The sequence below is a fragment of the Hippocampus zosterae genome, chromosome 7 (genome assembly GCF_025434085.1).
Source record: "Hippocampus zosterae strain Florida chromosome 7, ASM2543408v3, whole genome shotgun sequence".
Classification (NCBI taxonomy): Eukaryota; Metazoa; Chordata; class Actinopteri; order Syngnathiformes; family Syngnathidae; genus Hippocampus; species Hippocampus zosterae.
Genome location: NC_067457.1, coordinates 3,878,121 through 3,901,936, shown reverse-complemented (window position 1 = coordinate 3,901,936; position 23,816 = coordinate 3,878,121). Strand labels below are relative to the sequence as shown.

Sequence of the window (23,816 nt, the reverse complement as noted above, 5' to 3'; positions counted from 1 at the left end):
CGAGAGAGTTATCCTGGAACTCTGCAGCAATTTGTCACTTTGGAATGGCTCTTGAGTTACCCAGGAGGCCCCCCTCATAGCGGGAGAGTTTTCAGGTTGCGAAGTAGGGGGGCGCGGGGGGCAGCCGGCGGGGGCTTGGGAGCAGCAGAGACGGGTCAGAGGTTGCGGCCGACTCAAGCCCAGGCAGTGTGTCCGTTGATGGAGGGAGAGAGGGATGGGGAAAGGGGGGAGGGGGCGTTGGTCGGAAAAGCCGGCGCTTGCCAGGGCTCCGTTTTCTTTGGCATGCATGTAAAAGCTGCAGGAGAGATTAGTGCGCGAGGACATTTGCAATCGGCGAGCTAAAGTGGGGCCACTTGTTTGGACATGCGCTCCGTCCCCCCCGCCTCCCCAGAAATCAACCCAGTGCCACTCTCGAGAGGGTGTCACCTTCACCCTGCCTTAGAATGTCCTCATGCTACAGCTGCGTTGACATATTTGCGAGCATGTGCGCACATGCGCCGACGGGACATTCCAACGCTCGGCTTTGCAGTTTGCCCCTCCGCTGCGGCGGCGCTGGCCTGGCCGGCCTCGCTGGCTCATCTCCCGCACTCATCTTGAATTACTGCATAGATGACAGCAGCATACAGCGCATGCGCAGACTCCTCATTGGCTCGTTGTTGCTGCAGTCCGCCGGCACTTCCGCCAAATTGAAAATGTCAGATCTTCCCCCGTAAACGAATGCATGTCGAGTGAACGGCGTCCATCGCAGGGGATTCGTTCCTGGCCCGCGCAAGCACCATAGTCCAAACTCAGCAGTATTGAAAGACAATATGACTTGACTAAAATGCATTAAAAAAAATTGCGCATTGCACAAAATATGAATAATTCATGTCATTTTATGTTTTCATGAGTGTTTACAGCTATCAGTGTATGTAACGTTGTTCCTCTAATATTGAACTCATGATTTATATCAAGCTAATAACTTAGAGAGGCTAAATGCTTGGAGGCTAGCTTCAATATTCTGCAAATGTGGCACTTCATAGAGTTCGGCACCAATTCGTCCAGTTCTGTTTGCAAAATGACATTGTCATGGCCAAACGTTGTTACTTGACAGGTAATCAAGAGAAATTGGTTTTGTCAAATAGTCGATACGTCTTCAGTCAGCAAATTATGGACGCATGCTCAATGACCGTGCAACTTTGACACATCCAACATGGCGGCGACATTGCATACATGGCCGCCCCGTCACTTCCTTCCATCCACTCCCAATCATTCTCCCCTGGCCCCACCGTGACAATTAATTACCAGCGTGTAGGGGGTCCATAAATCCTCGACAGACCTCAACGCAGGTTTTTACAACGGTTCATCCCCCCCCCCTCCTCCACACACACACACACACACACACATACAAACAAGCATAAACAAAGACAGCTTTCCAGCACTAAAATCTGTCTTGTGGTCATAAATGAGAAGTGAAGAAACACCAGGCAACAGTACCCCCCACACACCTCCTCCTTTGCAGGGGTTGTAACCGTGGTCATGGAGTCAATAACTCCCTCCAGCCTCGACCACTTGCAGGCACCCCACGGTGAACTCTGCGCTAATTACCACTGATTTAGACACAGTCTCAGGAAGGGTCGTGACACACTCTCTCCGACCAGAGCTGACTCAAACACACACACACACATGCACACACACGCACACAGACGTGCATACAAACTAGCGGGCACTCCTGCTGGATGGCAACCCAAAAGATACTTAATCTAACCGTGCACTTGTATGGCAACGTACACAAAAAAGGTCAGCATTAAAAATAAACAAAGATCCGCGCTCACGCTTTATACGGAACGTCGGTCTGACACCGTCTCGACCTCAAGCAAACTTCTCCGTGCGGATGTCTTGATGGTGGGAATGTACAATATTATTCCTTGGACAAAAAAAAGGCAGTGTGCTCAAAGGAACAAAAAGGTCCTTCTTCTAGAACATGCTAACGCCCATATCAAGATTTCAATAGGAGACATTAAAGTCAATTTGAAAAGAAAGAAACCGCCATTTTGTTTGAAGCCACCATTTTAGGGTCAAAGAAATTTGAACTACTCATACAAGGCGCTGATGTCGGGCAGAATCGTGCATCTCCAAAACTGTCAATTTTCAGTATGTGGGGGGCGGGGGGAGAACCCGAAATTTCTACCAGACATCTTTTTGCCTGATTGTCAGCATATTTCCAGGTCGTTGTGTCATATGGTTGCAGTTAGGTTGACATTTTAAGGTTCAGGTGAATTGCGGCGGAACACACACACATTAAAAAAAAAAAAAAAAGTGATTTGCGAGGAAAGGAAAAGTCTGCGGGAATAGTCTTGCTGGGAAAAAGTACGACATCCAGTGTGTCATCCCGTTCTGACAAACGTTTCACATGACCCTTGTTTCCGCTTATCTGTGCTCAAACGTGTGACTCGGCGAGGCAAGAGCGAAAGGCTTTGGGTGAAACGTCTGATATGGGCCGAGTCAATCATTTATGCGAGCCGTCAGGAGGTCTAGCCTGCTGAGACGCCACGCTCGGACCTTTTTATGGCTGTCAATAAAAGACTCTCAACAGTCCCATTTATGACATGAGGTCACCGCCGAGCCACAAACTGCGTGGCGCTCGTTGGAACCTCCACCTTAGCCTTGTCCGGTTTTCATTGAGGTTAAAATGTACATAATGCAGAAAATCACACACCAAAAATGGCCGAGTGTGAAATCAATCGTACCCTCCATCCACCATCCATGTTTTTGAGTTTTGCACGGCCATCGAAAGAAATGTCCGTCGTCGTCGTCGTCGTCTGACTTTACGTTGTTCTCGTTTGCTTTCTGCATTAACGTGTTTTGTTCCCCTTTCTTTCCATTCTTGTTTCCTTTCTGCCATTCAGTACCTACAGATGAAATGGCCCCTGCTAGATGTTCAACCTGGAGGTCTTCAGAGTAGACAAGCACTTAAAGATGCCAGGTCCCCGTCACCGGCACACATCGTCGTAAGTAGCAACTGCTTCCCGTCCGTACCCCCCCCCCCTCTCCAAAGCCAAATGCAGCGTCTTCTCCCCCTCAACAACAGAGTTAATAAACAAATGCCTGCGTTTATTTGCGCGTTTTTACTCCATTGGCGAGGCGCTAACCTTTGGGAGCGCGGCAGGTGCAAGCGTTTCGATAAGCTTACTCGGGAATGACGTAACGCCGAGCGTGGGCGCTTGTCCGACATTGATTATCCGACCCCGCGGAGATGCAGGACAGAAAACTCTGGCATTTGTCGGCGAGAACGAGAGAAGCCGGCCGGGCCCGAGCATCCGTCCACCGCGGGCATGTCGATACCGAAGGAGGCAGCCGGTCGCACTTCCAGCCTCGTTGTTTCGTTTGCGCTCAGAGGCGAAAAGTTTTTTCCAGAGGTCGGCAGTAAGGTTGAGTGTGAGGATGAGGTGGCGGCGGTCGCCCGCCGGGGTCAGCCAGGAGGGAAAATCAATGAGAGTGGGGGTTGCTGGCAAATTAACAACCGTAAGTTTCTGTGTTTGAGATGGAGAATTTGTGAAAGTGCTCCGGCAGTCGTTGAAGAACAGAATTTGTTCTCATTTTATTGTTTGGAATTGCTGCCTCTGGATTGGCACACTCCTCAGCCTCCCTGGTAAGGTCGATTCAGACGACAAAGTGTGATTGCGAAACCCCCCCCCCCCTAAACAAACAACAAAACCGGCTGGAGTCGCTCCTTCTCTTGCGCTGAATGCTGGTGTTATTTTTAAACCCGCCAGTTCAGCGGGTCCCCTTTTTTTTGTGTTATTTTATCTTGCGCTGTTATTTCAGGACTCGCCGAAAATGAGTCCTTAAAGCGGTGGTAGGCAGGTAAATACTCCCGCTTTTTATTTTTCTTGAAAATGACTCATCCGGCTTGAAATGCCCACGGGGCCTTGCTTCCAACTTCCACGAGCGCTTTTTATGACTCCTTTTAAACGGAGTTCGGGAACAAAGTTTATTGCTTGGCGTTGCAACCTTTGTGCACTAACAAAGAAGCGTCTGACATCATTGTGGCTGTGATTGTTGTTTCTCTTTAAAACAGTCCGAAGTGCAAAACAAAAGGCAGCAGTGCGTTACGACTCGAAACTGGCGTTTGGCTACATGGGGAAAATGAACACGTTTGGCCGTTTTTTCTCATTTTGACAATCTCTGCTGCGCGCAGCTCTCGCATCGCCGCCAGCGGCATGTTAAGTTGGATCCTAACGCTACTGCGTCACGCCAAAGCACAAATCGACACGCACGCAGCTCATTGTTGCAGCCTGTTGTCGCCGTTGTTCTTCTACCTCCCATCGTGGCTCCGTGTGAATCAACAGCGCCCCTAATGGTTGCAGACAAATACTGCACTCTATATTTCAACATCATTTATCCCCTGGGGGAAATTCGATGATCACAGCTGCAATGCTGTGATTTTAAGCGTGAATGGTTGTATGTTGTGTGCCCTGTGATTGGCTGGCAACCAGTTCAGGATATCCCACGCCGACTGCCCGGAGTCAGCTGGGAAGGGCTCCAGCGCGTCCGCAACCTTCGTCAGGACAAAGCGCTGCAAATAGGAGGTGGATGGATGGCTAATGTGTCCAGGCTGTGCTAATTACGTTTGGGCAAAGCTCGCCATTTGTGGTTTTTCGCTATTTGCAGGATTTGCTGTTTGTGGATTGTCGATCTCCATGAGTTTTTGCTGTTTGTGGATTATCACCATTTGCAGATATTTCGGCACTACTCTACTGTGAGGGTGTCTCATTCCTCAATTGCTTGAGAATACTACAAATCCGCAGGTTGCGATCAGTGAATCAAATAGAAGTCAGTGTAACACTGTATGAAATTATTTTCAGCGTATTACACCCCTGTAGCTAAGTTGATGCGTCCATTTCTGAAGGTGTCTTTGTTAGGTCAAGAAAAACTCTTGAACTTGATGATAAATAACTCAGTAGGGTCCCCCCCTCCACGCCCAATTTATTAAATTTTTTTTTTTGCCTCGTTCTTTTCCCCTTCAGCACACAGGACGCAAAGCTCCGGGGCATTGCAGCATCACGCGCACACACACAAGTTGCCGTTGCTGCGCGTGATGAAATTGAACGTGAAACGCAGCTTGTATTGTTGGCGCTCCTTCTTTTCCTCCTGCTCTGCTATCAACCTCTTGACTGCGAAGGAGGTGCAATTGAATGTTTCCTCGGTTTGCATCATACCAACTGTGTTGCATCTGGAAAAGAGAAGAGCAAAAAAAATAAAAAAGGGGGGGGGGACTGATTCCTGTGGACTGCGTTCATTGTCGACCCCGCCGCCCCCCTGCCCGTGTCACTCAATCAATCTCTTGACCGCAAGCCGGCCTCGTCGTTTCAGCACCACGATTCCCCTTATCAATAAGCGCTGTCAACAGTGGTTTCCTTGTTTTTGTTTGCAAATGAGAGGAAATCACTCCTGACACCTTGACCTGGCCCCGCCCGCAGCGCTTGTATCAGGGCTGTTCCCGCCGCGATAAGACGCCGCCGCCGATTGGTCAGCGAGATAAGAGTGTTGCTAACAAGCGGCCAAATGGCCAGGGGCCATCCAGGCGAAAAATCGAAACCACTGCAAATTAAACCTATCACGATATGGACACGCGTTTCGGATTTGGCAAATGTAGCTTGTAGACACTTTGCCACAACTGTTGATGGGGTTTTTTTTTTTCTTTCAAGGAAGCCATTCCAAGAAAATGGCAGCGCCGCAGGGAAAAGGGTGAAATAAAACACTTGTTGCTTTGTCACCTCTCGCTGCTGTATTGATAGTTTTTCTATTTCTTTTTGCGGAATGTGAAATATCAACCCCAGCAACAGAAATAGTACATTTTTTGATTACAGAAAAGTACATCAATATTGTTTTTTTTAAAAGGAAAGTGCTACGTTAACAGTTTGTCTTCTTTTTAGAGAAAATGTTTTTTTGAAAACATTTTTTAATCAGAAGTAATACCATGAAATCATTTGTTGGTGACAGGAAAGTGGGCATAGGTAGAAGCAACTCACAATCTGATTGGTTGTCTTAATTTGCCACTCTCGCAATTGGGGCAGGAGTACGAACGCACGCAGTCTCACGCGCACTCACAGCATCAACGTCTAGCGGGCAACAATGCCGCCATTGTTTCGCCGCCTTTCACTGGCAGCGGGGGCCGGCTGGAGCGTTAACCATTTCCCGACTGCGCTTTGACGAGCGCGTCATTGTGTCGTCGAGGCTGTGAAGAGAAAGCGTCCCGGGGACCAGGAAATGGGGCGGGCGGAGAGGGCCCTCGCCGCGTCGCACCCCCTGCCAACCCCCTCGCCTTGAGTGTGTGATAATTAGCGAAGAGGATGTGATGGAATCTGGACATATTTACGGCTAGCGGGACCCCCCTAGCATTTTAGCGCCCTTAATTTTAACATTAGGAGTACGTTGAACTCTTGAGTGGCACTGGATGGTCATGTGACTGCTCCATGAGGTCAGCGAGTGAATAGACAGTTACCGGATCAAATTCACCTTTCTTTGTAAATTTCCCCAGTGTGGGACGAATAAAGGATATCTTATCTTATCTTATCTTTGTCACTTCTCTCTCCAGTCGGATACAAGGGGACTTCCTGTGGTCTGAATGGGCCGTGCACCTGGACCGTCGGGACTGAGGGGGGAGGCCCGGCGGGATTTTCTTATGAATGAATGATCAGCAGACGCCACCCACGCACCGAACTTAGGACCTCACCGAGACCGCGCACGCGTTGATGCCTATCTGTTCCACGTCGTCCTCCGCAGACGTTTGCTTAAGGCAGGCGCCCTATTGGGCCTGATGTTGTTGTCTGGACGTAGACGATCCACTCACGGTGTTGACTTTGTCAAGCAAGACAACAATGACTCAAAGAGTCACGTTGATCCTTTCAATCGAGAACCCGTTTTTAGGAGGTCCCCTTCCGAGAAACATTGTCAGAATGATTTCTTCTCTGAGCGGCTGTGATGTCATTGTCAGTCGACAGAAAGTGGCAAAATGGCCGCTCGCTGACATGGACAGAAAAAAAAAAAGGCTGGATTTTACTGCCTAATTTCTATTCCACGTACGTGATATCAGTTATCAGACCAGTGGGGCTGCATGGAACCTATTCTGTAAATATAATTTTTTGGGGCTCGACGCTCCCTTTAAGAGTGAGCCAGAGAGACTTGAGGGGCAGAGAACTTTGCTGAGAAAAGCCAACCTAACCTTTGGTGTACTGACCAACTCCGGTGCCCGAAAGCAATCCGACAAGTTGCTTTCTCGGCGCTGAGATCACTGGCTTCTATTTGCACTTGCACTTAACCCCCCCCGAGGGCCGGCTGAGATAGCTCGCGCCAACAGCTGCACGCTCGACAACACGTACAAAGATGTGATCGGGCTGTGCTGCTCTTTCGCGGATGTCCCGAGGTAGCCCAATGTTGCATATGCACACTTAGCAAATGAATTTGAAGAAAAAAAGAAAAAGAAGAAGAAGAGGCAGGATGTGGGTCAAAACCTACTAATAGATTATTTTGTATTCATTTGAATAGATTTTGGAGGATCCACTTTGATTTATTACTTTGTTTCTATTTTGGCCCAAGCAACTTTGGGAGATTTACGGGTGCCCAATTTTTGAGGACTTGAAGATGACATGCAAATTTCTCCATTGTGTGACTCTTACATTTGATCTTACTTAAATCTGCAATCTAAATTCCGGCAGTGCCACTGAATCCCGCCCCCCCCCCTTTTTTTTTTCCTTCTCAAAAAGCTAGCAAAATGTCCGGAACGTACTCAAGAGTGTAATATTGTTGGAACAAGGAGCCGGCCCGGTACAGACATCGACGTAACCAGAAACGAGCGCCGTCTTTCTGCTGTTTTCTGAGTGTAAAAGCTCTAATAACCGACTCCGACACGCGCCCCGGAGGAGGCCGAGTCCGGAGAGACGAGCTCGTCGTTTGAATAAGTCAGAAAATAAGGGAGTGTGGGATTTTCTAAGGAGAACGCCTTGCTTTTTGCATAAATCCTGGTCCGCTTTGTGCGTGCGTGCGTGTGTCTGTGAAGAGCTCATATAATTGTGTGACTTGGGACCGTCCATCTTTGCCTTTCAGGGGCCCTTCTGCTGGGAATTCCCTGGACAGTCAGATCTGAGCCTTCACCAATTTCATTTGGTGAGAGACCTTTGAATTCCCCCAAGATATCATGCTAGACTTTTATGGATTTGTTTTTATTCCACACCACCCAAATTAACCCTTGCTAATTGTTGATTTGAAAGAAAACAAAAAAGATACCTTGGGATCATGGTGATGATGATGATGATGATGATAATCCTGCTTTGATTCTGCTTGTTGCTCAGTCAGTTGCTGCTGCTTTCTTCTCGTTATTTTGCTTCTTGGGCTTTTTGAGCCCCCCCCCCCTCCCCATAACCAAACTAAATCTGATATTTTCTCTTTCTGTATGTTTTCCCCCTGCGCCCCCATGCTTTTTTTTGCCTCATCCTTAACATTCCTTGGTGATCCAGCTGATGCGTTTCAATTGTGTGCACCCCCCCTCCCAATACATAACAGTTGGCGTGTGTCTTCAGAACACACCTGCCAAAATACCTTCGTCAACATAAGGATATGGATGATATACACGGCTCTGTTTGTCATTCCGCTGCTTGACGAGCGCAAGCTGAGCGAGACCCTCCTCCACGCCCACCTGTCGCAAAACGGACTTGACAAATAGGTTTGTCGGTGGCGATAGGACACCAAAGACCCCCCCCCCTCCCGTCTTGTGTTTGTCTCAAAGTTGGAGTACTTCAGATCAATCCTGGTAGGGGTTGAGTCGGTCGGGACTTCCTCCTGGGATCATTTGGCTCGTCGCGGCCTTGTCGACTAGACGAGCCCTTCAAGGCACAAAGCGCGCTTGATTATGTCAACGAGACGAGCCAAACACAAAGGGAAACGGTGCCGTTTTTCCCCCGTGTCACCTTGGCCGGCTTTAGCTCTCATGCGATTGCGTCTTTGCTAGAACTTGTTTGACGAGGTCTGCCTGGATCGCGTTTGGGTGCGCCCGCCCGCCCGCTCGCTCACCTGTCTGTCTCGCGTGTATGCATCGGTGTCGCACGAAACACACTTTTTCACGGACCGCCGTGGAAAGGCGTGACCGGAGTTTCAGATGACAGCTTGTCAGACGCGGGTCGAGTCGCAGGCGTCGCTTGTCACGGCCTTCGACAACTTGAACTCGTTAAATCCCCTCCGGCGGTGTTAAGTAGGCGTTGGAAAAATGCGGTAATCACAGTTTACTCGCAGCTTTTACGTCAATAATGAGGGTCAAAGTGGCATCGATAATCCAATGTATTGTTGACGAACTGTACAGCCGACCGCCCCCCCCGTCCCCCCACCCCCGTCTGCCGTAGTCCAAACTTGAGCCGCCTGTGGCAGCTGGCTGGCCGGCCCGTTGAGTGACAACAGAACCGGCGGCTGGCTGTGCTACTGTATGAACACCGGAGGCCGTTTCACAGGGAAACTTGTTTTGACAAAACTCCAGGTGTCTCATTGTTGGCTCTGGCATGGTTCAACAGATTTAGCAATTAGCACTGGGCTGAGGGCACGGGAAGGGCGGGGGCGCAGCCAGAAGGAGGAGGAGGAGGAGGAGGAGGAGGGAATACAACGAGGGGTTGGATGGCGGGGGCGGGCTGGATGGGGGATGACAAGTTGGCTGCAGTGATGGAATGAGGAGTAAAACCTGTCATTTGACAAAACGACACGCATGTAAAATGCAATGAGGAGATTATTTCGGGGAGGGGGGGGTATCTGTTTTTATTTTTATTTTTTTTTATGCCAAAGAAGTAAAAACGGCAAAATATCACAAAAAAAAACCCACAATCCCTATTAGATTTTTTAAAAATTGGGGGGTTGGATGGGAGAAACCGAAAATGAATTGCTCTCAGGAATGAAGTTTGAAAAGCTCCAACTAACTATTGGACGTTTTCTCCAAGTTATCCACAAAACAACACGTAGGCCGTTGTCGCTCCCGACATGTGTGGGCCTTGTCACATTTCCGTCCCCGTGAATGACCCGCTTTGTTATTCCCAAGAGGTCTGCCCCCGCTTTTCGATGAAGTTTCAAGACGACAAGCTTTTGAGAAGAAGGTGAATGCTTTTTTTTTTTTTTTTTTTTTTTTTTTTGCCTTTCATAAGACGCGGCAGTCTGAAGCCACGCAGACAAAGTACGCGGCGTGCACGAACAAAAGGGAGACGGGCATCATTGTGAAGAAGAAGCGAGACCGAGGCTTTGCTAACAATGCTTGTGTCAGGCCTTCGGGGAAAACAACAAACAAAACAAACACAAAAAAAAACAAAACATGTGGCTTAATGTCAAAGAGTACGTCAATTGTGCCAATAAATGCTTAGCATTCCGGGGTCAGGGTTCTTCTTCGGTTGTGGCGGAAGTTGCAAACTTGTAAATGCAGTGGGTGTCGCAAGACTTTCCGCAGTTTTATTGACTTGAACGTTGCTGTTTTGTGCGTGCGTGCACATTGAAGTCAAGGTGGCAAAACAAAAAATGTATAGCAAGCGTTGACATTTATTTTTTGGGGTGCGGTGGGGAGATTTGAATTCCTTCGGGAACAATTTGAAGTTGTGGATGAGTACACCGGCGCAGTCAAATTTGAATGTTGTCCTGGAATGCTGAGTGATTCCCTTGAGTACTTAAGCTGCCTGGAATTCTTGTTTGCGGCCCCCTTAGAAAAGAAGAGGGGCTTTTCTTTGGAGCTTTTGCAGGGTTGGACGCGGGGTATCTGCTCAGTTCTGTTTTTAGGCGTCTGGCGTCATAATCCTCCCTCCCTCCCCAGCCCTCCTACTCCGCCGTCACGCTGCCGGTGTACCGCAAACAATGCTTTCAGGTTGCTTTTGTTCTTCTCCGCAGTTCCAAGAAAGACCCATCCAGTTTGTTTGCCACTCGTTTTGATGCGTGTCAATATACATTTTTTTTCCCCTTCCTTCTTCCAAGTCAGTGTCGCAGACGTTGTCGGCGTGCCAAGGTTTTGTTTCGGAAGGAATTCGATACGAGGCGTCGTTTACTCTCGGCGTGCTTTCCTCTTCCTGTCCTGGAAGTTTTGGCCGCTTGAGTGAGACGGGCGATGATGCGATCAGACGGCGTACTGCATACCTGTGCAGGTGTGCACATGCTCGGCGGGTTACTCATCCTTAACCTACCGGTGTTATTGTGGCCTTGCCAAAAAGAAATACCGCGTTTGCCAATGGGAGTGGCACGAGGCAAAACATTACATATGCTTTTTTTTTTTACTAGGAAAGAAAAAACACACCACCGCTTCCCCATACCCCCAAAATATGACATGAGAATGACAAAAATATCGCGAAAATGACATAGCTAGCAAAAACATGCGAGCCTGCAAAAAAATGAACTATATGACATAAATCATGTGTAACATTCAGGTAATTGTCAACAAAATAGTCCTACAACCAAACCTAAAATGATACCAACAATCTGATTAAAAAAAAAACCGCATGAAAATATTAGCTGAAAAAATGTATAACAGAAAAAAATATTCCACCAAAATATCTGTTACAAACTGCAAAAAGAAATGCAAAAATATTTCACATCAATTTTGATAATGTGCCCCCCCCAAAAAAAATGTTCTAAAATTACTCTCAAATTTTTTTTTAATCCAATAAAAAAATACCAAATTAATAGATGTCAAAGGTTGGCGCAGAAATATCAGAAAACAATATCTAAAATACAAAATATGACACCTGCTCAGGTAGCGAGTCGCATTAAAATGAACAACTTGAAGATCCCGTTTGGGGGAGGAAAAACAAACCCTCGGCGTAAGGCGAGTGTGACGGGGTGAAAAGGAGAAGCTGGATTTGCGAGATTAAGGGAGGGATCATCGTGCTTGATGGCTCAATCCTGACGGCATATCGGGGCCGATACGTCCAAACTCATAACGGCGGACCGGTGAAAGATTCCGGGAACTGCGTGCCAGGGAAAGAATAAACGAGCCTGTCATGGAATCGTCGGCGCTGTCAAAGAAGCAGTTTACCGTTCATTCATGATTAACATGACGGAAACACATTAGCGCCGTATTTATTCATTCATTTGTCTTGTTAACACCCTCCCAGAGTTAACCGAGCCGCGCTTCGGCACCAGTTTGTGTGACAGTTGCGCCGGAAAGAAAAATGGGGGCCTTGTGATTGGAACTGGACCGAAGCCGCCGTTTCCTCTGCGGGCTCGTTAGCGGACAGCAAATGGCGCTGATGTTGAATCTCAAGCTAATCTAGTTTGGATTTGTTGTGATTTTTCTCTCTCCCTCCCCCACCAACGGGTTATTGTAATTGGAACTTTTGGCAGTGTCTCCATCTTGCGTCGGAACGTCAGACAAGTCGAGTGGCTGCCGATGCAGAAGGGGGCCGGGCTGATTGGCGTGCAGCGAGGCGTGCCTAAATCAAGCGCCGGCATGAATGGCTGCCTTGCCTGTGGCTGGCATTCAGGGGCAATCTATGGCAGATTCTTTTTTTTGGGGGGGGTGGGGGGGTGACTCTGGAATAACGAACGCGGAAGATGCTCCCTTGAAGCGTGACTACTTCGCTTTGTTGCCGCGTTTTAGCCACACTGTCCCCCCCACCCCTCCGCATTTGTAATGTCTCATTGTTACTCGACTCGATTCATTGCGCCTTGATGTTTGCATCTGACAAATCTGTCCGTGTTGTACAAAAGCAACCGCTGAGACCTTTTTCAGGATGTTTGCTAAATGTACACGTTTCGAACGTTAGCGCTTTGGGTTCGGCGTTTTGGCTAGTTTCAAATTCTTCAAATTTTTTAAGAGCGCTCGATACTTTCGGTCTGCCCTCACGCCGCCGGTTATGAAAGTGTCGAAAATAGCCGGAGAACAAAAACCCTCGATTCTTGGAACACGTGAAGCGTCTGAGAAGTGTCGAAACTCGTTAGGCTGGCTACAATGGCTTCAGTGCAAAAGGGGTCGGCCACAAAAGTACGTTTGTGTGTCGATTCATTTCAGCCTACTTAACTATTAGTCAGCTCATTGTTTTTTTTTATCGCGTCAGTCGTGGCTCGAAGACTTTTGAATAGAGTTTGGTAAGATGCTATAATCACAGTCGTCGTGTTTCTAACATTGGTGTGGTGTTTTTTTTTTTTTTTTTTCAGTAAGTTCAATTAGCATTATCCAATAATTACGGGGTGGCGTTGCGTTGATGGGAGCTGGCAACGGTTTGTGGTCACATCATACACACTTGAATAAGATCATGCTCGGTAGGAGTGGCCACTCGGGTTCAGGGTCGAGGGTTCGGGTCGAGATTTTCTGTCGACACTCGTGATTCCCAAATACTCGATGAAAGCAAGATTACTGTCACTTCACTCCCGAGTTGCGCATTTCAGAATCTCCCGGACAGAATTGGCTTCCTCGACGCGGGAAATTTACGAGGCGGCCAAATGACAAGCTTCCCCTGGCCCGCGGCGCGCTCGCTTAATGTGAAGCACATGCTCGACCGCCGAGCATCTGCATGGGCCGCACACCTGTTTAAACGCTCTTTGGCCTCGCTGCCGTAAATTCAGGCGCGGTCACGCCAGAGGCGGGCTGGCTGGAAGCGGGGGTCAACTTGGAATGGTTGTAATCCTCCTTGACAGAATGTCGTCCTTGTGTTTGGCCAGGCATTAGCGCGTGTTTGAGTGTGTGTCACGAGGAGGAGGAGGAGGAGGACAGATTGCCAGTGGTGCAATTGTTGCGCTCTCCATACAAATGTGCGCGTTTGTGTGTAATCACCTGGCCGCCTGCCACCGAGGCCCTCTGGAGCTTCCCCGTTCTGGGCGAAATGCGAGGCCAAGATGAGGTCACGGCCTGCGAGCTCTCTGTGCATGCTCGCGTCCACTTTTGTTGTGTAACGCTGGATTATCTCGCCGGCGTCAGGTGGAAACATGGTAACTCCAAAATCACCCCCCCCCCCACCCCCAAACAGCACGTTTGTTTGCCCATGAACAAAAATGATGTATTTTCCGCGTGAGAATTTGTGTTCATGTCCAGAATATATCTCGTCTATATCATTTCATTTAGCGGCCTATATATCAATTATCAGGTGATTTAAAAAATATATATTTTTTAAGTACCTAATATACATATCAGCCTGAAAGAAAAAAAACTATTAAAAAAAACTATGTAATTTAAATTAGTGAATTTCCATGCTACATATTAAAGGCTATTTCTTAAAAAAAAAAAAAAGAAAAAGAAAATTGTACCCCCAAAAAATGGGATGATTGTATTCGGCAAGCGTTCGTTCACTGCCCGGGCGAAATAGTCTCCGAATAAGAAATAAATGCTCACATGCAGCTTTTATTTTTTTTTTGCAGGGAAGGCACCGTTAGCCAAAAGCCTTCTCGGTGCTTCCTCAGTCACTCCTTTACCCGATTTGGCGTCGATCGCACGTCGACCAGCTACCGCCGCCATTTTAATTGCGTCTCGTCAGCGCTGACGGCTGCAAAATACGAGCGGGGAAGGGGGGCGGGGGGCGGCGCGCAGCCGCAGCACATGAAAGGCTACCTCCTTAGACAAGTCGCCCCGGCTTCAGAGAGCCAGAAAAGGCGATTGGTGTGCTGCTGTGGATTCCCTGCCGGAATAAGTTTGATGGGCTAATTGTAGCCCCCAGTGGACACGGATGCACATCACAGCAATTGAGCGCGCGGTGAAAAGCACACTTTTCGACACGCTACGTGCCTTTGATTCTTTTTTTTTTTTTTGTAACTGTCCTTGAATACACGAACGGATGCACTGTCCATCAGTCGTTCTGTTTTTGTTTTCTCATTTTAGCGTTGGAGGCCTCATGGTGACACTTTCTCTGGGCCATCGGACAGCAGGAATCCTGTCCGCCATTCCTTTATGGTCACTGCATCGAATAGGCCCCGCATAGCTTTTTGGAGGCTGCGCAATGGCCGGCAATGCAATGCGATGCGCAATCGGCACCACGAACTGGCCTCGCCGTAGTGCTGATCAAAAAGACTCTGCCCGTCTTTTGAGCTTGTTTTTCTTTTCCGCATCAAAACGGAATCGATATCCCAAACTTTGCAGCGGCCGTATCAGTGAATCCTCCTGTCCCTCTTTAGCGTCATGCCACGGGAAGAAAAAAGAAGGGGAGGGCACAGGATGATGACACCGGGCTCGGAAAGCCGGGAGAAAATCGATGGGAGGGGAATTCACTCCGGTTCGTGGAAACGGCGCTACGGGAGGGGAACCTAGTTGTGAATGTGGAAAAATGTTTTTTTTTTTGTTGTTGTTTTTTTTTTTTTTTCCTCCTCTTTTCTTTCCTACCCAGGGAGAGAACATCTGAACATTTGAAAAGAGTGTTCTTTTGGTGAGGTTGACTTGTGCGGTTAGGCTTTGTTTCATCCGAGCGCGCACCAGCGCGTGTACAAGTAGCTGCCTTTGGAAAGGCTCCTCACGGCGTGTTCGAGGGTACTCGGTGGACGCGCATGCCCTGCAGGAGGCCGAATTATGAATACAACATGAGTAAACAGACACCTACGTACGCGCCATTAAAATAGCACTTGCCCGTTTTGGATGGGAAAGCATTCTCGGCTGTGTAAAGCTCTCAAAGAGTCCGTCGTTAATGAGAGTCCGTTTGGGCGAAACTTCCTGGGATCGTCTAATAACAGGCACAATTGAAATGGTTGATTGATAACAGGGAAGCGGCAAGTCGGAGGCAATTACCGTCGCAGATAATTACCCATACCTTTTTTTTTGTTCGTTTTTTTTTTTCCTTCTGCAACGAGACAGCAAATCTTCACGAAGCTCCCTGGGGGGCATTCCTGGGTTAGCAAGCAATGGCCACAAATGGAGCGGTTAAGTGGAAGCAGGGCAAACTTGAATGGCCACCCCGAATTCAGATAGGAATCAAATTTGCACATGTCAAAGGAATTTTACCCTGAAATGCCACATTAGATTTGGACCCAACTTTCCAGGGGCCGTCTTTGGATATGACTCTTCGTTTAGCGTTAGCGTCCTTTCCTGAAACGCGCGACATTAAATACAAAATATGGACAAAATGAGGATTTTTGGTCTGCTGTCGCTTTTTTTTTTTTTTAACGGTTTCCGAGCAACCTAGACTTGTTGCTGCCCCCCGCAGGACCGTCCCGGTACTAGCCAAGTCACTTATGAATGATTGAATGAATATTTTGGTTTGTGTAGCACGCGCAAGAGATTTTACGGCCATGTCAGGTTAAAAATCGTTTCTTTTTTCGGGTGGCCGATAAAACTCAGGGAATCGTCTCTAGTCAGGCTCACGACGGAATGATTTGCACATTAATGTATTCATCGATCCTTTTTGCCCTTGACTTCCGTGAATAAAGTTTTTTTTTTTCTGGGATAAACGCAGCAGCTGTGAACAAAGAGCACAATAGCGCGCGCAAGCTCGAACCACAATTCCCAGCCCGAGCCGTGAATGCCATTCAGGCTGGTGGTGGTGGTGGGGGGGTCAGCATGACTGGCACAGTTGGCACCTTGGCACTCGGATGCGTCGACTGAAGGGGCGGCAGTGATGCGCCTTCAGCTTTCATATTGTCGCCGCTTCCTGTTTTGAAAGCCACGAAGGAGCAAAATTTCCCCGCAGATGAAAAGGCCTGCGCTTTTGAAACGTGTCCAAGCGCAAATGTGAAAAAGAGGGGGAATGAGAGCTGATCTGTAAACATCTTCATCGAGGGGTCGACGGAAAAGGAATTGTGAGGACGACGACGAGGAGGAGGGATGGAAATGATACATTCATTTGCCGCCTTCTTCTTCGCCGTCGTCTTTTTTTTGGGGGGGGGTGTTGTTTTTGATTCGCTGATGAAAGAGAGACTGCGTTTTTTGTTCGCAGCCAGCTGTATTGCTCTATTCAGCGTATGGGGGGTGGGGGGGGCACGGAACGACGCGCACAGCCACCACCCACTTAACCCCCTTCCGAAAAATTGTTTTGTGGCATCTGCATCCACGCATCTGCGCATTCACCGCAGCCGAGGAGTATTTATAGAGCCGTTTGTAACCTCGATGCTCTGATCACCCCCCCCCCCAAAAAAAGACTTATAAAGTCAAATTTCTTTCTTCTTCTTTTTTTTTTTGACAGCCGCAGTGACGCGACCCGCCAAGTCACCTGCGACACCGGCATTTCGTTGACTCTCACTGGCTGTCACATTTGTTTCGTGCCTGTTCAGCTGCTGGCCTGCCAGAGAGTCGCTTGCTTCTTTTTCTTCTTCGTTTTCCCTCGGCTGCCTCCCCCCCCCCACTGACCAGTCTGCACCTCTTAACTCAGTTAAAAGGCTCTAATGGAGCTTAATTGTAACCTCGGGGTGTCGTCAAAGAAAGTGTGGCTAAACAAACTGCAGCAGGCCAGCGGCGTGGCCTCCAATGCAGACGGAGGCGCTGTTTTCAGATAACCAGTCACCGATTCTGAAGGGCCTTTTATTTGGATTTGGGTGAGAGACTTCCTGTGTGCCATCCTGGGGTAGTTTCCAGTCGTCCTTTGCCATATTTCTGCAGTTGTGTTTGTTTTTCTCCTCAAGCTCAGCAGCATATTTTAGAATGTTCAATGAAAACTTGAACACCAACAAAAAAAAAAAGGCAGGGAGTGGGAAATGGAGTGCATGTGTCGACTGCCGCCTTTGTTTTAAGACCCTATCACTCATTTTGGCTCTTTGCTATCTTGGACTACTGGCCGCAGCTCAAGTCGCACTCCCACACGCCTGCAGCAGCGCCACCTGGGGGCCCAACGCTGATATGGCCCCCCATCTAATTCCAGTAGAGAGGTGGGGCCGGCCGGGCGCCCGCCATGCGGGCCTTTGCCGGGTCGCTGAGCATTATCGCTGGAGAGCTGCAGATGCCATTGAGCCACCGAAACGGCAAAGCCCTCTCAACCGTGTGTGTGTGTGTGTGTGTGTGTGTGTGCTTGTGTGTGAACGCAATGGTGGTGACCCCGAAAAGCTGCGACCCATGAGGAAAAAGGGAGGAGATAATCACACTGAGCTGGAAATCTTGGGGGCCATTTGTTCTCGGTCTTCTCTACCTTGTGAGGTCTTAATCCAGCACAGCCTGCTTGCTCTTCATTTTGACAGCACGTTTGCTTTTTTTTTTTTTTCCTTCTTCGATGACAATGTGAATTGGGCCCTGCGAGCGAAATAAAGCCCAATGTGTGTGTGTGTGTGTGCGTGTGCGTGGGTGATTTTTTTTTTTCTTTTTTTGCGCAGACGTGTAATAATGTCCCCGTAAAAGTCAAGACGGGAAAGGCCTCATTTTCTGTCTTCTCGGAGAAGAAGAGGCATAATTAAGATATATAGCCTGCTGAAAATATAGACCGGTGGCAGCGTGTGGTTTTGATCTTTGGCTGAAGACTGCATCTCCGTGTGTGTGTGTGTGTGTGTGAGAGCAGCGTGCTATAAAAGGCTAGCGACTCAAGCTTTTTGGCTTTTCTGCGTTGTGGGGCTCACCGCCAGCCAAATCTTTGCATCTGTATGTGAACACGTATACATAGTCGCAAAGAATGGCAATGTGCGTGTGTGAGAGCCAGCGTGTCAGGTTTGCCATGGACGGTGAGAATGTCTCGGTTGCGTTTTAAGTGTCAGGTTTTGGGTGTGTGATGATTGTTAGCGTTTGTGCTTGTGTTGGAGACCTTTTGTGGGGGTCCTCATTAAGCGCCAGGTTACGTTTTACAATACGTAACGGCAAATTACCCAGTGAAGGTTTTCCCATGTATAATGAGGACGTACATTAGACTTGATGAGCTTGTTTACAAGCCGGTTGCGTCGGAGTACCAGCGGCCCAAAGCCAAACTGTGGCAGGGTGTTTACTTTCCGGATCTGGATTTCCCATCTCTGCCTTCGAGTGATATGTAATAGCAGGAAAGGTTGCCGTGGTGGCTCTCGGCCAGTACGCACTCTGCTGCACACGGCTCAGTTGTTTCAGGCCTTTGTCACTTTCGAATGCATCGATGGGTGGGGCGTCGCCGGCGGCGAAGAAGACGGATGGAATAGTTTGCTCCGTAATTACAGCGGCAGGGCCGGTGAATGGCCAGCCGTACGCGGCCGCATTCCATTCGCACTTGATTACGAGGTTACTTGTGGTGCCTCATGGCAAGTGTCATCATCGATTGGGCGGTGGCTCGCCCTTCTTTCTCCGTCTCTCTCTAAAATTGGGATGAAGTGATTGTTTATTAAAGGTGTCCAGGAAATGGACTTCATTTCACAAGGAAGAAGTACATCACTCGGACCAATTAACCTCACCGCAGCTCATTATAAATCTCTCCTTTCGAGCCCCCCACCGAGCAAGCAACTGGTCCGCCAAGGCGGCGCACATGAAAGTGCAAATTTGTCCAAACTCTTAAAAGTCATTTGGAAAGGTAAGGTTATGATATGACATCTTATAATAGGGCTGAGTAATTTGGACCCTTTTAAGACTCGGAGGCTTAAGAACAGGATCTCAAAAGTCGACCCTTCGGGGCACGGTTGTCGCGACTGCGAAATTCCGTCAATAATCAAACGTTGACTTTGCACGCGTCAATGTTGAGGCGAGGGGAGCATCTCGGTGCGCGGAATGCAAAATTGCCTTTGTACTCTTTCTCCTCGCGTTGTCGTGGAAAATCCATTTGGGTGATTACTCCTAATCTGGGAAATGCGCGACGCTAATTGCACCTCGCTGCCGTTTTTTTTTTGTTTTGTTTTGTTTGTCATTTTGATATTTAGCCTCGTAATGGGTTAACAGCCTGGAGTGGCTCTCTCCAACCAGTGTGCACGCACAAGGCTTTTGTTTGCTCAGACACTGTGCAAACTTGTGAAGCAGCCTGCCCCCCCTCCCCCCCCCCAACCCCCTGTCAAATAATTACAATGCAAATCATTGCAAATAGACCATTTGGCCATTTCGGAAGCGATCTAATATTAAAACACACACACGGTCGACCGGTTTTGCTCAAAGTGTGGAGCGCGGGGCTCACTTCAGAATCACTGAATGAAATAAGAGTAAAAGTGACTTTCAAAACACGCTACTTGGTGTCAAAAGTTTGATGGCGGAAGGTCAAGCCCCATGTGGCCACGTGACACCCATTTTTTTTTTTTAGTTCACCCGCCGCTAAACTACAAATGTCCAGAATGAAATTGTTTGGCAAAAAAAAAAATAATAATTCAGTTGACTTATGTGAATCGTAGCGATGAGCGTAGCATCACATTTGCGCTTGTTAAAATGTTTCCTTTTGGCCTTTTGTCTCGCCGAGGGTATTGCTTACGAGACCTTTTGTCTTGTCTTTAGCCCCGAGGCAAACAGCAGCCCGAAATCTGATTAGCCTCCATTATAAAGAGTGATGTTTTCATCCCGCTGATTCTCGGCACCGCATCCCAGCGTCGGGCCGCTTCATACCGGGAACCGGCCCGCTCTTTTGACAGATAGTAGATACTCCCCCGCGTGGCTTGTTTGGACGGCGGCTGTCTTTAGTGTCACGCGAGCAACAAGACGGCCGAGGAAACTAAAAAAAAAAATGCATCGAAATAATGTCAAAAAGAGCAGGAATCGATGATGGGCCGGAGGAATTTGATACGTTACGAGCGTCTTCCCTCCGCCGCCAAAGTTGCTTTTGTTCGGGTCCCTCGGAGATGTAATTCAAGCATAAGGAAGCCACTGACAAAAGCTGGATTTGGACTCCCGAAATAGCCTTTTACTTAAAGGTAGCGGCGGCGGCGGCGGGTGACCGGCATCCGATTTCAGATTTTTAATGAAACGGGCAGCCGCGAATCAATGCCGACGTGAAACACGAGATTAAATTAAATCAAATGCCATTGTTTGAATCGGGTTATTTTTTCGGTTTCCTGCAGTGTTTGTTCTTTTTGATTATCATTTTTAAAAAATATTTTGAGGGGGATGTGATTAATTTCCTCAACAAATTAAGAATAAAATCTATTTATATAAATTATATAAATAAAGTACATACACACAATAAATTTTTAAAATGTTGTGAAATAGCAAAATCAAGATTAATCTGAAAAGGATTTATTTATTTAATGACAATACATTTCTATATTTGGAAATAAAAACACGTTTGTGGTGCAAGCATATATTTTGAAATATGTAATAATAATCGTCTTGCAATATTACCCTTTTTGAAATTTTAATGAACAATTGAAACCAAAACAATTCAAATAAAAACAGAAAATTAATATTTTAAAAAAATCAATAGCCTCTGTATGAAAATATTTAGATGTTACAACTTTAGCAAATGCCTGCTTTGTTTACCAAACGCGCACAATAACAGATGCTTTCGATTTGCAACATTGACACACGTTCCGGGGAAAAAAAAAATCCTCTAATTATATTTCTTTTCATGTGATAACGGCATTTATCGTTTCTAGCGCTTTGGCTGCGAACGCTCGGTCACATTTAGGCGACTTTAGCGCATAATTTTCCCCCGTCTGAAGCAACGCCGGACCGTCTTCAAAAAATAATCTCGACGGGTCGCGCGCGGGGCAACGGTGTTGGGTTTCAACTTCTGTGGGGAATTGTGATCTGTTCTAATGAGAAATAATACCAAAAAAAAAAGAAAGAAAGAATGCAGCTTTGACACAAAGCGTTGCCGCGCTGAGGCTGCGAGATAGACGTCGGATTAAAAAATAGAAAGAAAGAAAGGGAGGGGGAAAAAAAACAATTCCTGGCCATTTGGATGAGATAAATTTAATTTCTTTGCTATTTGGAGGTCTTCTTTGAAAACAGGCAATCGTAATGAGCACATTCAAAACCGGAGAATAGATTTCCCTTCCCGCTTCAAATGAGCCGCCGTTATCGGCGTCCGTCATTCGCGCTTTCCCATTTTCCAGCTGCTAATTGATGTTTTTGATGTTGGCCGGGGGAAAAAATTGAAGCAAATGTCACATGTGAACCGGCGTGGAAGTTAATAAGATTGACTCCGTCGGGCTGAATCCGCAATGAACGCACGGGAAGCGTGTAATTTCGTTTTTTTTTTTTTTTTTTTTTTTTGTCGACGGCGAATTTACCGCGTTCATCTGGCCAGAAGTGAAATCGACACCGTCGGAACACGAATTTCGCTCATTCACAGTCACCAAAACCCCAAAATTGAACGCTAGTATTTGCTTTTACTTCGTCGGCGGCTGTTTTCTTCCAAATGAGAGCGCAGTTTTTCTAGCGGGGCCGGGGGGCAAGATTTTCTCTCTTAGCATTGGAACAATCCGCATTTGGAATGCCGTTTTGAGTTTGAAAAGCCGCATTGCTTCAGAAAGGGTTAGCTTCAGGGGGGGAAAAAGAAAAGAAAATGCTGCGATATAAGTCGGGGTCAGCGCATATGCTTGGCCGATGTGTAACGGAGCCTGATCTTAAATCCCCCCCCAAATAAAAGAATAGGAGCGCCACCGGGGTCGCACCATCTTGAGCCATTTAGCGAGCTTTCGCGGCTAGCCAAACGCAGAAGTGTCAAACATTTATTTAAAAAAAAAAAATCTAAAACATCAAAAAAATGTATTGTTTGATTGCGTTTAAATGTAGTTTTGAATGAATTCACACACTGTTTAAGTAGCAGTAAAATAATACAATTGTCATGTGGATTATTTCGGTCGAGTGCACTTTTTTGGCCCCAAATGGGCCGCGACCCCCACTAGACACTTTGCTTTTTGAAACAAAAAAGAAAAAAAAAAAAACAAAGTAGCCTCTGCTCTCGTTGAGCCCTTCGAGGATTGCGGATAAGGGACATTATTCTCGGAATAGGCAATTAATTCCGCTGGCAACGATCGGTTGGCGCCCCCCCCAACCCCCCCTCCACCCTCAACGCCCTCCATTCGCCATTTGAAATGCTAACACCATGAAATATTTTTCTATTGGTCGGCGTCCCCTCGGTTAAGCCGCCACCGGCCGCCGGCGAAGAATTTCATCGACTGATGAGACCACAGGCGAGCCCGATAAAAAGGTTAACTGTACGTGACATGCACTCCGAGTAGCCCCTCCCACCACCCCCGCGTCCGCCGCTACCTTGAACTCGCAAGTTCGCCCTAAACTTTTGATTGACTTTATTCCCGTTGTTGCCAAGCGCGCGCGTTTCGTCGCCAAAAGCTCAAAGCAATTTTCTTTCCCCCCCCAAAATGAAACGGAGCGACGACTTTTGCCAGTTATATTGTGGCTGAAATGTAACGCACGGTTAAATTGTCCGTTTTTTTTGGGTCCATAAATATATCTACAAATATATCTGGAGTGCAGCGGCACAAGCATGAGTAGCGGCTCCTTTGCCGTTTCTACTCTTTCATTGACCCAGGATTTGTTTTGGTTTTTTTTTTTTTTTTTTTACATCTCAAAAAAAAAAATTCACGTGAAGTCTAATGCTAATTTAAAAAACAAGTTATTTTAATTGATCAACTGTAAAAAAAAAAAAACATATTAGTGAAATGTTTTGGAGATATTTTTAGAATGTTTTTTTCAATACTAGTTATATTATTATGGGAATTGAAAAATAAGACTGAATAATGTTATTGTTTGAATTTTTTTGTTGAGCAGCTCTTTCATTTTGTTTAATAATTAATCCGTTTTAATTACGGAAGTCATTACACAGTGAATAAAAATAATGTATTTTTTGCATGAATTGAGCAGTTAATTGGTTAATTTAATTGACATGTATTTGTTGATTTGTATTATTGTAATTATTGGACAAATAAAATTTAATTAAATATATATATATATATAAACTATATATATAAAATTAAAAATAAATATAATTATTTGTCCTTCCGTCATTTTATTTATTATAAATAATAACATCCGCAACTCAGAAATATTTTAGTAAATTGGTACATTTAATTGATATAAAGAACATGGTTAAAAA

At 47.0% G+C, this 23,816-nt stretch overlaps 2 protein-coding genes and 1 long non-coding RNA gene across 10 annotated transcripts in view; 2 read left to right on the top strand and 1 right to left on the bottom strand.

The window, feature by feature from the left end:
- The window catches only part of LOC127603426 (retinoic acid receptor alpha), a 187,310-nt gene that overhangs the window by 60,690 nt on the left and 102,804 nt on the right, over positions 1-23,816 (top strand). The window lies entirely within an intron of this gene.
- Positions 1-23,816, bottom strand: part of LOC127603495 (uncharacterized) — a 149,654-nt gene that overhangs the window by 60,204 nt on the left and 65,634 nt on the right. The gene's annotated exons all lie outside the window — the stretch shown is intronic.
- The window catches only part of LOC127603459 (transcription factor 7-like 2), a 59,537-nt gene that overhangs the window by 21,588 nt on the left and 14,133 nt on the right, over positions 1-23,816 (top strand). For 2 of the 5 annotated variants that reach the window (XM_052069768.1, XM_052069767.1), the window contains exons 4-5: positions 2,889-2,990; positions 8,089-8,148. The exons of 2 other annotated variants lie outside the window; for them this stretch is intronic. In XM_052069768.1, coding sequence (XP_051925728.1) covers positions 2,889-2,990; positions 8,089-8,148 — 162 coding nt within the window. The remainder of the gene's footprint in view (positions 1-2,888; positions 2,991-8,088; positions 8,149-23,816) is intronic. One more of the 5 variants, XM_052069769.1, reaches the window with a different exon arrangement.